The sequence below is a fragment of the Xenopus laevis genome, chromosome 4L, assembly GCF_017654675.1.
Source record: "Xenopus laevis strain J_2021 chromosome 4L, Xenopus_laevis_v10.1, whole genome shotgun sequence".
In the NCBI taxonomy this organism is placed as follows: domain Eukaryota; kingdom Metazoa; phylum Chordata; class Amphibia; order Anura; family Pipidae; genus Xenopus; species Xenopus laevis.
In genome coordinates this window covers 107,409,536-107,426,859 of record NC_054377.1, presented here as the reverse complement: position 1 = coordinate 107,426,859, position 17,324 = coordinate 107,409,536, and the positions used below count along the sequence as shown (strand labels likewise).

Sequence of the window (17,324 nt, the reverse complement as noted above, 5' to 3'; positions counted from 1 at the left end):
GAAATGGTATATTACGCAGGTTAATCCTTTTACAATTCATTTTAACATGTCTTACTTAGCACTGCCCCCCTAGATTAGGTAATGGGAAGGGGAAGAAAGAAGACACCGTGGGATTTTGAATATAATTTAATTTAATTTTTTTATGTTCATTTAGTTACAATAAAATAAATGTAAACTGTGTTACAGACTATATACAAACAAAACCAACATAATGTATGAATGTTACTTATTCAATGTGTACAACTGCTTTTGTTTACTCAATAAAAGAAATGTTAAAAAAAAAACTTTGTATTTACCAATTACATTCACATTACAAAAGTACTAATCTGGGGTCATGGAATACTAAGGGAATGCTAAAGGTTTGGATCATTTTCAGTGCTATCAGTTTAGTAAAGGGTGCAAAAACTACTTCAAATAATCCCATGTTTATTAGCTAATATCTATTTTCACCCATGTGTTTTATCTGCCCATGCAGATTAGTCTAGTGAAGCTTCGAAACCCTTTGAAACTAAAAACCTGAAATGAATTTCCTTAATTCACACTGATTTCGAGCTGAAGAGGCAATTTCTGTAATTTTTACCAAATAGGCTTTTCTTACGAAGAAACTTTGTCAGGTTTCAAAGTTTTTCTTCATAAGAAGAGTCTGTTCAGTAAAAATTACAGAAAATTACAGAAATTTTTTTTCAAAACCAGCATGAATTAAGGAACATATTTGGTACAGGCTCGAGCAAATTATAAATGGGGCCCTAAATGTCTAGGTAATGATTCCTCTTCATGGGTTATTTTCAGTTGCAGCTACCTGCATTGCAACAAAAACATTACTATTCAGAGACTGTACACTAATTGAATTCAATAATAATGGACATCTCCTTTCCATACTTAAAGTGAATCTGGAGCAGATGAAGATGACGAGTTGTACTATGACTGCGTTTATCAGGAAGATGATGGAGGGGAAGTTTATGAAGATCTTATGAAGGCTGAAGCTGCTTTGCCCAATGTAAGAGTCCTGCCAGTTCAATTTCCCCTGTTAGTAATCATTCAGCTAAAATAATAACATACACTAGGCTATGCAGATTAATTCAGTAAATCATTCTATTTACACTGCATCACAGACATGTATGCTCTGTCTGTAATGTGTAATAACTGTAAAGTGTTTTTTACAGCAGTTTAAATTTTGTGCTTTTCAGAGATCTGCCGAGAGTGATGTTCGGAGCTGCTGTTTGCTAGAAATTAAACAGACTGAGGAAAAATACTCAGAAACATTAGACTCAATTGAAAAGGTAAAGTGGGTGTGAATATACATTTTAAATAACCCCATCATTTCTACATATGGGTGTAAGTACAATAGTATTTAAAAAATGATTGTAAGAAAGTCCAATCTTTGAGCTAGAGGGTGTACAATTGCAAATGCATTTGAGGTTTTCAGTATTATATCAATATACAAGATGTGAAAAAACAGAACATTTTCCCTGCTGTAGGGAGTTCTATTATGGCTCCATTTGGTTAAGTATATCTTAAAAGATATCATACCATATACATTAGGTCATGCCCTGTTATTGATTAAGGTCCCCATAGACCAGGTATAGGACCATCTGACAGTTTCCCCAATCAATATCTGGCCAAAAGTCTGCCAGATGTTGATCAGGCAGGTTAAAAAATCCTGTTAGATCCGCCCATATCGCCTCCATTCTGATCCGATCATTGGGCCCTCAATGTGGGCATATCGGGGAGAGATCCACTCATTTGTCTACAACGCCAAATAAGCGGATCTCCCTGTGTATGGCCACCTTAAATTTAGGAGAACTATATCTACAGTGGGAAGTCTTGGGGAAGTGTAGAGGCTTTTATTCATGAACATATTGTAGTAGTTAAGACAAGGCTAAAACTGCAAACTGAACCAGTAACATCTTCCTAAAGTAGGGGTAGGTGGGCGCAAAAAGAAAATAATTATACATTCACCTTTTACTATTTGCTTCAGTAAAATACAAAGTGAAATATATTGGCCCTTGAATTGAGTTTGGCAGTTTTTTGAATGCATAAAACCCAGAATCTCTGAAGTCGAGAAACTTTCTCTAAAGTTGAAAATGTTTATGGCCTAACAACTGGGTATGAAGTATCCAATATTTGGCATTTCATTGGAAATAAGCTGTTTACTATTATGAGTTTATGTATTTTAATGGAATCATGATTGACATTTACAGAAAGTAGCTATCATTTTATTTTCATATTTGCAGTTCTTCATGGAACCTTTGAAAAATTTTCTGCCACCAACAGACATGCAGAAGGTGTTCATTAATATTTCTGTGAGTAAAAGAATTGAGAATTATAGTATTATATCAGTGTAATTGATGTGTGATTGAATGATGCTATTAGATTTATAAGCAAAAGGTATTCTTAACAGTTGGTGTGACATGATTTAGTATTTACTAGAATGTAGAGTAAAGATATTTTATCCACAAATTATAGCATTTCAGCTCATTTAGTAGAATTGGGCAGGGTGGTTGGCCCATGTACTACTTCCCCCACCTCTTTAGATAATTTGTTATTGCTGCTTCCCATTTTTTGTTCACACCTGGGCAAGACCACTGGGGTGTGTTCCCTCAGGCTCCTGACATTAATCTTCTTCCTTCAGCCCAAAGACCTTAGGTGTTTTGTCTAGGGATGGGCGAATTTTTTCTCCTTGTTTCACTGAAAAAATGACACCCATAGACTTGTATGGCGTAGTGCGTCAAAATCAAAATACGCGCGTCAAAAAAATTTCACCACGCGACAAAATTTTTTTGATGCCCATAGACTTTAATGGGCGTCAGCGACATTTCGCTGGCGGCGAATTTTTGACGAAACGGGTCAAATTCGCTCATCCCTAGTTTGTCTCCCTTTCAGGACAGTCCCCTCCCCTGGATGGTACTGAGAAGCCTACTATTAATGCACTCTTCTTTACTGCAGGATATTCCCTTTACTGTATCTCAATTGGCATAGTGACATAAATAAAAACTGAATTTTACTAGCAAAAATAAATGCAATTAGTCCTTGTTATGAACAGTTGCATTCTGAGAGTGGGCGTACCTTTGGACAGGTCATGGTTCATGTAACCGTACTGAGCATAAACAGGCACATAACTTTTAAAATCTGGGCTATATTTTAACATTAGACACCGTGCTGTTTTGACTCTAAGTTGTTTGTAGAACATTAGGGCAGGGGCATATGGGCATATTCGGGGAGATTTAGTCACCTGGCCACTAATTGCCTCTTTTGTGGGGCAACAATGGCACTCACGGCGCTTCGATTTCCGAAGTTGCCTCATGAGGAAACTTCAGGCAACTTTTGAAATTGAAGCGCCGCGAGTGCATTGGCGCAGTCGATTTTTCATTTTAGTAAGCGGAAGTAAGTGGGAAGGCAGTTCTGGGAGATTGTTGTCCCGAATAAGAGGCTATTAGTCGCCAGGCGACTAAATCTCCCCGAATCTGCCCCTGCCCTTAGTGCACATTAAAAATTGTGCAAATAATGTTCACTCATTTTCGGGGTCCATTCTGCCATTTTGACTCTACTATTGTGTTAGCTACAATGGTGCATTGTCTAAATAAAGTCCTCTGCCAGATGAAAGGATAAGGGAACAAAAGTATGTGTTAGCTACTGGTATTTATATAGGCCTCTAAACTAAACTATTAACTTACCTGTACAAATAATTTTGCTTTCATGTTCATCTCATGAAAAATATAAAGGCAAAAAGGCCCCCCCAAGGGCCCCAGTCGCAAGGCCTCCTCTGTCCCTCTTCCCCCCCCCACCAGCATGAACCTGCTTCGTGTCTTCTTTATGCGACCAGGCGGGGGGAGGTCAGGAGCTCTTCCATTGTTAGTTTATAGACTAGTGATTCCTACTCAACTATATTTTGCTTGCTTATAAAATAAATAGTTGTGTTGAGACTGGGGATGGGGAGTTTTTTTCCTTTCTTTCTTTTATCCTTCACTTCTTTCCCCCCAATGTGTAATGTTCCATCATAAGTATTAAAACCTTGATGCCAATAAATGCATGGGGTGGCATACATGTGTATCAAAGGGGAACTTGGAACCTTAGAGTGTATGTTATCAGCACAATGACACTTTTATGTTTGTGGCATATGTGACTAAATGTATTTTTCAGGTTTGCTGAATTATGTACCTACTATTGTGTCATATGTTATGATGTCATTTTCTTTTTCTACATTCTATTATATATGGTATCCTGCAGGAGATGGTAGAGGTACACAGGAACTTGATGAAGGAAATTAAGGACTCTGTCAACCACCGGAATAGCCAGAATCTTTACACAATCTTCCTAAAATATAAAGAAAGGTATATACTGCCATTAAATCTAGATATTTGTAATTTCAATACAACATTTTTTACTACATAAAATATATTTGTGACAGCAAAAAGCTCTGTTGATTGAATAAAAGGAAAGGCTCTTTTCAAAGTTAGCTTAAAAGTGTAAACACTACAGATCAAAATGGATGACCTGGTAAAACAAGTTCTGTTGTAAAGGAACTACATTAATCTCTCAAAGCTATTAATTAGGAATTAATAAATAATTACTAATTGAAATATGAATTTCACACATGAATGATTAGGCTGTTCAGAGTATGACTAAATTCATACTCAGTGGGGCACTGCAATGGCGTGTTCTGTCATGAGTTACATAGCTGCTTTGGGCAAGTTAGTGCATTTCCTCGCTGCTTTGCGTTTATATATATATATATATATATATATATATATATATATATATATATATATATATATATATATATATATATATATATCTTTCTGGCGTTGCATATTACATATTTTTTTGCCTTTTTAGACTTCTAATTTATGGGGAATATTGCAGCCAAGTAGAATTAGCCATATCCATTTTGGATAACATCTCCAAGACCAGAGAGGATGTCCGATTAAAACTGGAGGTAGGAGCCGCATGATAAACTGTTTGTTATTGATTGTTATGCTTGCAGAACTTCTTCTAAACACCTTTCTGTCTGAGCAACTGAAAAATCGGAATGGGATTGTATTGGCTACCCCTGTTATAATCCAGTAAATGTAATATGGCATCATTTTCAAAGAGTACCCGCAATACTTGTATCCAACCACTCTCCTGAATGTCCATACTGATACAATTGCATTTATAATGCCTCTTCTGGTGAATGTTGTGCAACTGTTGATGTTGGGGAACCCTGGAACTATCACCATCCTGAACCTGACAATAACTCCAGGCTTCCCACAGTGAGTTGTGTGAAAAGGCATACCAGATTTGTCCCCAGTGAAACATATTCAAACACACCTGTGTATAGGGGACCTCTGTGGGTGAAGGGGTTGGACAATTGAATAATCCGTGGGTCTGATACTTGTACCTTTGGTACATTTGAACTTCTAACGCACTTAAGCGCTTCAGGGCTGTTGTTACCCTGGTTCTCACTCCTTTAACCTCATACCAGAAGGGAGGGATCCTCAAGTGGGTGAAGGGGTTGGTTTGGTGTGGGGCTTTGGTTGTACTAGACAGATGTTGCTTGGCCGATGTGCTAAGTAATTACCAGTTGCGCCCCAATAGTAACTTGGTATTGATTCAAGTGCATTTTTGCACATTTCCCCTCGAACCCGGTGTTGCCGTGTCAATCAGTCTCCTATACCTAACCTCAATTTTAATGTTGCTTTCTAGACCTTGGTGTTAACGATTTATTAAAGGTTAAGTTTTAATTTAATTTTGCTTCACTGGAGTCTTGGTATTCACGGATGGGAAGGCGCAGTTATGTGGATCAGTTCTTTCTTCTTTCTGTAATTATCACCTGTGTATACAGTTACACTGGAATGAAGGGGAAAGGCTGCATTATGAGTAAAAAACATGGTAATTTGTTTCCGAAATTACATAGTGCACTTGTACATCGCTAAACAGTTATGCATTAGATGTGCTATGCTAGTATAATTTTACCTTCATGTAAAGGTATGTAGAAAAAAATATTCTTTTAGCTGTCAGTGTTCCCTTGAGTTACCCTTTGGCCTTTGCTGAGAAAGTGAATATGCCAATTCAGCTCCGATGTGGTGAAGTCTGATGCTGCATGCTCTGTGGTCTCCTAACTTCCACTGGAACAGCAAATAGACATTCATTATAAATGCTGCACTTTAGGAAAAGCCCCTGGCTTAAAAATGTTAAACACTACTAAAATCAGTACTGCCTGTTAGTATTTACTGTCCTGGTACAAGAATAGCTTGTTGTTTAATGGAATTTAAATGAATCAGCAGTGATATGATCATAATTAATATCATTCTAAACAGGAATGTTCTAAAAGAGCAAATAATGGAAAATTCACACTGAGAGACCTCTTGGTAGTTCCGATGCAGAGAGTTCTGAAATACCATCTACTGCTCCAAGTAAGTTAATTTTTAAAGCCTCTACCTATGTCTAGCCAGCAAAGGACTTTCTAAAGTTCAGCTCTTTGTTCCTTACAGATTTTATTTATTAGAGGATAACTTCTCTGTGTGTACTTTTTCTTTAAATCTGCAGTTTTTAATTATAACACTGAATATAATCATCGTTGATATTCCATTATATTAATTTTTTTTGGCAGAATGAAGTGAAAAAATCTGAGCCTTGCTATTACAATGCTAAAAGATCATAGCATAATATGGCAGTGCTACATCTTTCAATATATGATGCTCTAGGGTATGCGACATCGCAGCGGCGGCAGTGATTACATTTTCTACCCCTACATCTCTTACAGCAGGGAAAAGCATCTCCTGCATCCCAAAGGTTTCCTAAAGCATTGCTGCACTCACCATTATCTGCAGCAGATGGTGATCACTGAAACATTGGGAACAAAAGTGCCGGGAGCAATCCCTCACATGCAGGTACCAGCAGCAGGGAAAGCGGCTATACTTTGGGCAGTGGCACGGTACGTCCCTATTGTTGGCTTATTCCTCATTCGCAGGCAGCACTATTAGGAGCAACACAGCAGGAGGCAGCTGGCGACGTGGACACTCTTGCTATCAATCTATGTCGGGATAGCGGTATACCTAGACGAGGATTTGATGCAATCTTAATAAACTAAAAGGCAGTGCGGAGAACATTTTGTTTATTTGACGTGGACACTCTCTCCTAGATAGCAGATTCCTGAAGGCTGCCTGCTGCATGCAGGAGAGTTGCGATCCCCTGCGGGCTTGCATTAGGCCTTAAAGGAGAAGGAGACCCTCTGGGCGCAAAAAAAACCCTCCCCCCTCCCCTGTGTTGCCCCCTCCCTCCTCCCCCCTGGCCTACCTGTCCCCCTGGGCAAATGCCCCTAACTTGTTACTCACACCCCTCTGCGCAGGTCCTGTCCATGGAGTTCACAGTCACCATCTTCTCCCACGCGCGTCTTCTTCCTGCTTTGACCGGCGTCTTCTGGCGCATGCGCAGTAGGAACATTTATCGGTATGGATCTACTGCGCACTTGAAAAAACCATCAAGAAAACTAAAAAGGAATACTCTGACAAGCTGAACAAGAACTTTGCAGGTAACTTTGGCAAACATTTCAAGACATTACTAACTACAAAGGAAACAAAAGCTACATGCAAATGAATGCCAATCTCCTAGAATATCTCAACAATTTATACACGTTTTGAACCCTAACCCTAGCCCTATTATACAGTACATGTCTCCAAGCTGGATGTTCTTAAATCCTTTAAAATGGTCAATCCTCGCAAAGCCACAGGTCCAGATGGAGTCTCTCCAAAAGTTCTAAAAATTTGTGCAGACCACCAAGTTGAAACCTATGCTGATATCTTCAAAACCTCCCTCGAGCCAGACTTAGTACCCCTCTGTTTTATACCTGATTATACCTGTACCAAAGAAGTCTAAAAGGGGGCCTCAATGTCTACAGACCCATTGCATTGATACTAGTTGCTATGATGTGCCTGGAAAAACTGGTTCTCAAAGGTATCAACACCATTATTCCCAACTCTCTCAACCCAATCTAATTTGCGTATTGCCCAAACAGATCTACAGTAGATGCAGTTGCCCTAGCTTCATTGCTATAAGACCACAGTTTGTAAAGGTTGGGAATTGCATGTCTGCTACAATCTTATCCAGCACAGGCATCCCACAAGGATGCTGTCTTAGTTTCAAGCTTTTTTCCCTTAACACTTCTGACTGTTCATCTCCTGTAGAAAGTTTGCAGATGACACAACAGTGCTCGTCCTCGTTTGGACACAGCTGGTGTGTGACATTATTAAGTACAGCAAAAAACATGACCTGGTTTTTAATACAGCAAAAACAAAGAGGTCATCATAGATTTCAGACAATGACTTTGTCAACATGAACCTCTACAAATTAAAGATGTCAAAATTGAGCAGTTTGAAAGCATCAAATTCCTAGGTCTGCATATCAAAAATACCTTAAAATGGTCTGACAACACCAAAGCTTTAATCCAAAATGAACGTCTTCATTTCCTTAGAAGATTGAAGAGGTGTGGAGTCCACAAGAAGAACATTTCCTTTTATAGAGCCACAAACTGAAAGCATTTTATCTGGCAATATACCAGTGTGGTATGGCAGCATCACACAGCAGGAAAAGAACCTCTCTCCAAAGAATGGTAAGAACTGCTGAACGGATAATCTCCACCACACTTCTATCATTATCCGACCGAGACACTGCCAGATGCAAGAACAAAATTAAAGCCATTACAAACGACCTGAGTCATCCAGGACATGAACTGTTCATCTGGCACAAGCCCAATTTTTCTCTAAGGCACAAAATGTCTGAAAGCAGAAAAAACAATCTCAAAAGACTATTGAACAGCTTCTTCCCAAGGGCAGTAAGCCTAACTGCAAACATTGGCAGTTGAGAGGAAACCATCACTAGGACTCATCTCACCTCATAAACTCACTGCACTGTTTGCACAATCCAATACACATCTGTACTCACTGTACAACCTTGTATTACATTGCACTCACTGCACTTTTGCACTTTGCTATTGTACTCTGTAATTGTGTATTACATTGTAAAAATCTAAATGGGTCAATAAATTCCTACTTGACTTGTCCTACTTGTAGCTGTAACTAATTTCTAAGTTAGACATTTCCTCTCAGTGGATGTAGCACTGCCACTAGAATATGCAGTTCCAACCCTATGTGATGGAACCAATCCTCATTAAGTGGCTGAAACCTGCTTGTGAAACAAGCCCCATGTCCAAGCTTATACTGTTAGATATACTGATGAAACAACATACTGCTTGACTGGCACCAAAAATGGTTTGTTCCTCATAAACCATACATAAATCTTTAAAAATTACAGATCCTCCATTTCTACATAATGTTAACCTACTGTGTTCTTATAAACACTAGTATATACACTATACTAGACTGTTAGCTCTACAGGGCAGGGACCTCTTTCATACTGTGTCTCTTACAACATAGCACTGAAGCTCTGTGGCCTTATATGAGCTCTGTTTACTGTGTATATTTATTGTCTGACTTGTCCTCCCTGAGTGTACATTTTTATAATGTACTTTTATGCGTTATACAGCACTGCAGCCCCTTAACAGTGCTTTATAAATAAAATTAAACATATAGACATACTAGATAGTCAATGTTTAAGTGTCACTGACCATAATTATACCTTGGCTATTTGGTGGTTTTCAGAACACAGCAATTTTCCAAATAAATAGTGTATAAAAGTGAAGTTAAATATGGTATGCTTTTAATGCTGTAGCATTAGAAAACATTTTATGCCCTCCAAATATGAATTAATAACATGATTGGCTTGATCATTTCTGCCATTCCCTTTGGGGCTGGTTTTTCCTGGAACCTTGAAATAGGGCTGATTAAGGTACATGCAGACAAATTGGACACTATCCAATGAAATACTGAATATCTTTCATGCAGTTTATAAGGCACAGGCGTCTTTCAGGTAATCATTTAATTAAGGCGACGTGATATAGTGCACATTCCGACTGATAACTGTTTGGGGCCTGATTAGGAGCAGAAGCGAGATATAGCTCATACTACATGTGGGACCTGTTTCTAATTCTATAAAAATATCACTTTGAAAAAACAGTTCTGCTTCAGCTCAAGGAAGGAACGATGCTCAGCGAACATGCTTGTATTTATTTCTCCTTTATTGCATTCTACAAATTAAACCTGTTTCAGTATTTACAGATAAGGCTTAGATATGGCAGAAGCCAGAAGTGTGTTTTCCTTAAGAGCCCAAATATATAGTTCTCCTACCTCTTGCTTTGTAACACTTAAATTGTTATCAATAATACTAACTGTAACTAAAGGACTGTAACTAACAAGTTTACCTTAAACATTGATCCCTCATTTAGATAGTGCCTTTAATAGGGGTTTTATAGAATGTTGCTGATGTTTTTATTGGTAAACAGTTTATCTTGTATCAGGTAAAAAGTAGCCTTTGCTTAATTTCAGTTAGACTGTGTAGGGATATTTAATTGCAGCTTATTTGCTATATTCATGGGATGGTTTGCTTGTTTTATTTCAGGAGCTGGTAAAGCATACCACAGATCCTACAGAGAAAAATAACCTGCGTGTTGCTCTGGATGCAATGAAGGTATATATCAGCTTATTACTTCAAATAAAAAAGAAAATTCCCTCTAAATCTACAATACCCATATAATACACAAAAGACATGAATATCCTGTAAATTATATCCTTATAAACGGTGAGTAGTGATGTCATCAGTTATAAACGGTGAGTAGTGATGTCATTTCTGTCACATGACTCACTAAAATTTGTGTATTATAATAAATAAAGTACCCCCAGTTGTAAAATATGAGGATATTAGAAGTTACCTCGGAGTTCCATGACCTGTATAAAAACACTCGGCCTTCGGCCTCGTGTTTTTATATGGTCATGAAACTCCTCGGTAACTAATAATATCCTTATATTTTACAAGAGGGGGTACTTTATTCACTATATATAATACCCTTGGTTCTAACTAAATCTAGTGTTCCAAATAGCTTGTAATGGGGCCTTCCCCCTACTGTATGTTACACAGGTACCACATGATGTCTCAGGCCTGTATAGATCGATTCCAATTAAGTTTATCTTCCTTCATGTTGCAATTTTAGTGTCAATTGATGTATCACTTTATTTGCACTTGTTAAATGTTTTACACAGTGTGTTACAAGGTTTATGATATTGCTACATTCGCAATACATTGTCTGTGGTGAATCAGTGCCAGAACTACAATCTTCCAACACTTTTGGACTTTGATTATTTTAACTTTGGACTAAGAATAACAGAAGTATGGACGCTGTGAACTTTGACCCTGGGGGGGGGGTGTGGTGAGAGGCGGGGTTGTGCCTCTCTTTCACTATATATGTTTGTCACATGTAATACACCATTAAGCTTGACAAAGGGCCCAGCAGAGGCCTGAAACGTTGCCGCTTTGTTTTGTGAGCTGAATAAAACACCGATCACTGAATCAACCACATCAGTTGTGCCACAGGTTTCTTGTTTTGCTATATACAGTTTTTTGGGCTTTTGGCAGCTTTGGGCCCGATACCTAACGGCACCTGACACCAATCCGGTGTTACAGACCTAGAGCAGCACTCCATTTTTGGGATTCCCATAGCTGGTAGACTTCCATAATAGGAAAGGGGATTGGATAGGCCTTAACTGTAAAAAGTAGCCATTTCTCATGAAGTGACACAATGAACCAAGACAGACTTTATTGAACAGCTTCTTACAGAAATGACTGAATAGAGACTGGAGCGCTGGAACTCAGAGTATATTAGTAACACAAATAGGCACTTCTCCGGAAGAGCCTCTCACATCACCTCACATCCTGACACAAGCAGTGTTCCTTCTCCACAACCCTCCAGTGCCATTGTCTTATGGAAATGGAATAGCAGAGTGCTGGTTGTTGAGGGGGCTCCATCTCTCCAAATACAGCTTTTCCCCTACTTTTCTGTTATGTCCAACATGCACAAGCTTCTGCCAAGCTCACTACAGCTCCCACAGGTTCACACTAACCTATTCCTGAACGCTCAAATTCCCCCTAACTGTTGTGTAATCACCATGGGCTATACCCCAAACCACATTCCTCATCAGGTTCACAGACTTTCCTTGCTTGCTAGCCTGTCTGTCTCTCAATCCTAAAGTGAGCTGATATCAATTGTCTAACTTATCTTATAGCCCTAACAGTCTACAGCCTCCCACCTGGTTTGGCTCTGCTGTCTTCAGTTTGGCCTGCTTGATGTTCTTAGGCCAAAGATGTTGTTCCTTGTGCCTGCACTTCCTTATATAAGCTATATAACAGGCCAAGTTTAACGGTTGGTTGGTACCATCTGCTGGCTAAACTGAATATTGCCCAATTTACAATTTGAATAAAATATAATTCACCACCTAGCAAGCTCATGTGGCAGTCAAGATTAGCCAGTTCCTAGTACCAACGCACAGGAATGCAGATGAAAATAGTTATGTGTAAGAGCCCTAAAACATTTGAGCACAGCTTAACAGAAGGAATAAGAGAGAAACTTGGTAAATGTCACACTTTATAACACCCAACAACATTTTAGGTGACAAACTGGTTGTGACTATTGCACACATTTCCTCATTAAGGCAGATTATACTTTGCACATATTTTTTCATCAAGGCAAATTATTATTACAGTAGACACCAGTCTATCGGGATATATAATTATTTGCCTTAATGATGAAATATTGTCAATTTGAAAATTTTTTCCTCTGGCAGTATATTTTTCATTGCACATATTTTTATATTTAGATAAAAAAGTCCTTAGAGGTTAACCACCAACAAAAACAAGATTGTTTTTTTCATTTGAACCAGTGAGCAGTGTAGTATATTAAATGTCTTCTTGAATAAAGCAGTTATTTTTGGTAGAAAAAGCTTTAAGTGTATTAAAAATGTTCAATTTGTTATAAAAATTTACAATGTAATAAATTGCCTAATAAACATTATTAAACTGTGATTTTTTTAATTCCTAATTTTGTAAATTGCTCCACATTACATTATGTCTTTTAAAGCCCTACATGCTTCTGATCCCTTAACACTCCCTCCCTGTCCATACTCTCTTGGGACAATCTGTTGACCATAAGAGCCGAGTCACACATTAAACCCATTCTCTTTGACTGCTTCACACCTCTAGAATAAGCTAAGCTTCCACTTTAACTCTGTTCTTAAATATCATTAAGAATTACTTTCTAGAGGAAGCACTCCACAGCACACTCCTGTTGTATGCATTTGTTTCTCACCCACTTGTCAGTATCCTCCTCCCCATGGATTGCAAACTGCTCTGGGCAGGGACCTCATTCCTAGAACTCAAATGATAAGATCTGTACTCCTCCTTTTGTTAACACCTTGTAAATCACTTTGTACATTTGTGGTGTGTTATGAATAAATAATAAAATGATATTTTTATTCCTTAGGACTTGGCACAGTATGTAAATGAAGTGAAAAGAGACACAGAAACACTGCGGGAAATTGAGCAGTATCAACATTCCATCGAAAATTTGGTGTGTATTTACATTGAGTTAAAAATATTATTATGTACTCTTCCTTTTCCAGTTGTCCCTAGTAGTATAAACTTTTTTTTATCTACCATGTATGCTCGAGTCTAAGTGTGAAGGACTCAGGTATTAAAGGATAACCAAACCCTTAAAATGAATATGGGTAGAAATGCCATATTTTTTATATTAAACCAGCCTAAAGGTTTTATAGTAGTGATGATTCAGGCCTTCAAAGTTGTCACAGGATTTCCCACCTTGGGATTTTGTTTTGCACGTGCTCAGTGTGCTTTGAGTAACTAATGAGAAGCTAAGCTTAGGGGTTGTCGCAAATCATGAAGCAGAAAATGAGGGTTGCCTATCATATATGCTAATGCACGAGGGCTTTTTTTAAACTTGTAATGCTATTTATGTTGGTTTCTGAAATGCCATGTACTAGTAATCTAAATTATTTACTAATCGGCCTTATATTGTGACATATATATTCTTTGTGCACTTTATATTTTGAGTTGTTCCCTAATCTCAGAAACTGACAGCAGCACAGAGTATGTGCAGTGAATCAGCAGAAAAGAAGATGGGGAGCTACAGGGGCATCTTTAGAGGCACAGATCTTTACTGCTAATGGGCTATGGTTTCCTTCGTCTAGTATATAAGCCCAAAACATAATGTACAACATTTATGCCCTATTTCGTCAGTTAAGTTTTAATTCCCCTTTAAAGCCTCTCTAAACATTCTAGGTCCTGATTACACTGCCCTTCTGTTATTTTAAGAAAGCCTCATGTAGTGCATAACTGTAACACTATTGGACCCAGAAAGGCCAACTCTTTATCCAGCGTTTTGGGGTGGGGAGTGGTTCCTTTTTTATTTAAAATGTCTCTGTTCAGTAGTACAATTGCCCAGAATTAAAGTGCTTCTATTCTGAAATGGTGCAGTGTCACATTAGAGGTGCTTTATTTTTTCAACATTCTGGTTACAGCTTGACCTAAAAAATACGTGTGTTCACTATTACACTAGAGCCAAATCTTGTATATCAGTCATCATCACTTACCAGTATCACATTTGTACATAAACCATATAAATGCTGCAGCCTTGTACAAATTGTATTAAAAAAATACATTTTCACAAAACTGGAGAATTAGAACTGTTTTTTTTGTTAATTATACTGATCATGTTTGGGCTCCATTTTTGTGAGAAAACAGCAGAGGGCAGAATTGGACAGTTTATTGAGCTTCTATCTGAAGCAAAGGTTTGTTATTAAACTGAGCCAAAAGGAAAAAATAGCAAAAACAAGTCTAATTTTGAACGTATAAACACTGACACATAGATTGTTAACAAATAAAAACCCACTGTGCTATAGTGGGTCTTCCCATTTCAGTTTCTTTTAAATTCCAGATCCCTTTCGATACCTTTGGTTTATATATTTGTACTGTAACCTGCACTCTGCAGCTCTTCAATTACAAGTGTGTGCATGGATGTATGCACCACATAGTTTATCAACATATGGGAAATGCATAGTTAAGTTCAAGAGTGACATGAAAACATGAGGAAGAGATCCCTTCCCTGAAGCAATTAAATAAAACTGGTTATGTGGCAATCAAGGTATGAATCTAGGTGCCTTTAGCAATGGTATGAAGTGAAGGGTGAGAAGCATTAAAAAACAACTTACAAAAATATAATGTGTTAGTGTTTTGAAGGCATGGCAGTCCTATGACGATAAGCTGCCATCCATAACTTTGCATTCTGTCCCCTGCTCTGCACACCATTATTTGACCACAGCACAGGTTTAGTAAAAGGGAAGCAGTTGTGTGACATGCCACACCCTCTTAAAAGACCACAAATATGAAAGAGACAGGGAATTATGATACAGGTGTATGGTTGCCAAAGCGATTGCGATATGTTGTCCAAAATATATAAATCATAATTTAGAGAAACAGTTAAACTACAGAGTATAGGTGTATGCAGCGTATCCTAAAGTACTTTACACATGTAAAGAGTTCTCCAGCCGTCAGGAAAATATATATAGTATATATAAACATATTTTCCAGGATAATCATGACTTTTGTGTATTATATATGACTAATATGAATAATTGTACTTTGACTAAAACTTAGTTTACAGCTAACTTTCCTGTTAGTCGTTTAATCATATATAATTATTACTGTAGGAATAATTTGTGGGCTGTGTATTTAATGTTACTTTTAATGTTTTCCTGCAGAATCAGCCCATGTCACAGTATGGAAGACCAAAGGTCGATGGAGAGGTAAAGATGAGTACACTGGACAAAAGAACACGACAGGACCGGTAAAGAGACCTTATTATAGTTATTCTGGTGGAGAAAAAAAAGTGTTTTCTTTTAAATAATCTGTGGAATATGTAAATATTATTAAAACAGTTATGCTTATTGTATCCAAGAAATAAGCATAACAACAAATCATATCATGGTGATACTTCAGTATAAGATCCCCTGCAGACCATTGAATCATGCTGCCCCAAAAAACGGTATCTGGAAACCACTTGCAATAATAAGTTGTCTACTCAAAAACCTTCCTATTAAGTTCAGAATAGTCCAGTCAAATATAAATAACAAATCCAGTTTGGTTTAAAATGTTTACTTTTATATTGTTGCTGCAAATGTCCTTGGTGAACCTATTGCATTATCTAATAACTGCACCTGCCAAGATTCAAAATATCAAAACAGGATGATTTTCACCTTTAGGTTGGGACTATCAGTAAATGCTGAGCTGTTAAAATTAGAAATGGGTGGAACATACTTAGATGCAGCATCTGTGAAACCACCCCTGGTGTTAAAATACTTGCTACACCACCAAGTTGTTCTGTGTATTTTTGAAGCTGTTGAAAAACTATTGATACACAAATATTTTCCTATATATGTAACTTTGGTATGAGCTAAAGGGGACCCTCACCAAAAGGTGGAAATTTAGAGAGTTTACACTAAGACCACTGGTTGCGGAAGAAATTAAAGGGGTTGTTCACCTTCCAACACTTTTTTCAGTTCAGTTCATTTCAGATAGTTCACCAGAAAAAATTCCAATTACTTCCAATCTTCTATGTGTGAAGTGTAAATCTAATTTTTCACCTTTTTAGAGCTGTAAAATGTAAACTTAATCAATATAACACCTTTCTAAAGCTGCTCGGGGGGGGGGGGGGTTCTTAAACAGGAAAACAGTAACCTTAAACTAAAAGATTTTGGAAAAATGGTAAAAAATAAAAAATGGAAAGCAATTGAAAAAAGTCTTTATTTCTGTAGTACAATCTGAAAACAACTCAACTGAGAAAGTGTTTGGAAGGTAAACAACCCCTTTAGGTACTAAAATTGGAGGCATGGCTAAGGCCGTGTGAACCAAGAGTGGTGGTTTTGGAAAGAAAGATGAACTGGTAGTAGAAAAATAGTGGCCTTTATTTTTGGAATCATGAAGATGGGGTAGGATAGGGCTAGTTAAGAATAAACATGCTAAAACCAAAGCAGAAAACAGATACATTTAAATATTTACTCTTTTACAGGTATATATTCCTTTTTGACAAAGCTGTCATTGTATGTAAAAGGAGAGGCGATAATTATGAAATGAAAGAGATTATAGATCTACAAAAATATAAGATAACTAACAATCCCAGTACAGACAAGGAAAACAAAAAGGTAAGTTAAGATACATCTAGGGAAGGTGCACTGAAAATTTAAAGACATAAGGCTGTCTCCCATAGACTCCATTATAATCAAATAATCCAAATTTTTTAAAATGATTTCCTTTTTCTCTGTAATAATTAAACAGTCCCTTGTACTTGATCCAAACTAAGATATAATTAATCCTTATTGGTATCAAAA

The 17,324-nt window shown here is 37.5% G+C and overlaps 1 protein-coding gene across 2 annotated transcripts in view; it reads left to right on the top strand.

Moving 5' to 3' along the window:
- vav3.L (vav guanine nucleotide exchange factor 3 L homeolog) overlaps nucleotides 1-17,324 on the top strand; it is a 126,408-nt gene that overhangs the window by 58,938 nt on the left and 50,146 nt on the right. For both annotated transcript variants that reach the window (XM_018258649.2, XM_041590584.1), the window contains exons 5-14: nucleotides 886-997; nucleotides 1,188-1,280; nucleotides 2,235-2,303; nucleotides 4,228-4,331; nucleotides 4,837-4,936; nucleotides 6,300-6,395; nucleotides 10,495-10,563; nucleotides 13,406-13,492; nucleotides 15,699-15,784; nucleotides 17,006-17,138. In XM_018258649.2, coding sequence (XP_018114138.1) covers nucleotides 886-997; nucleotides 1,188-1,280; nucleotides 2,235-2,303; nucleotides 4,228-4,331; nucleotides 4,837-4,936; nucleotides 6,300-6,395; nucleotides 10,495-10,563; nucleotides 13,406-13,492; nucleotides 15,699-15,784; nucleotides 17,006-17,138 — 949 coding nt within the window. The remainder of the gene's footprint in view (nucleotides 1-885; nucleotides 998-1,187; nucleotides 1,281-2,234; nucleotides 2,304-4,227; nucleotides 4,332-4,836; nucleotides 4,937-6,299; nucleotides 6,396-10,494; nucleotides 10,564-13,405; nucleotides 13,493-15,698; nucleotides 15,785-17,005; nucleotides 17,139-17,324) is intronic.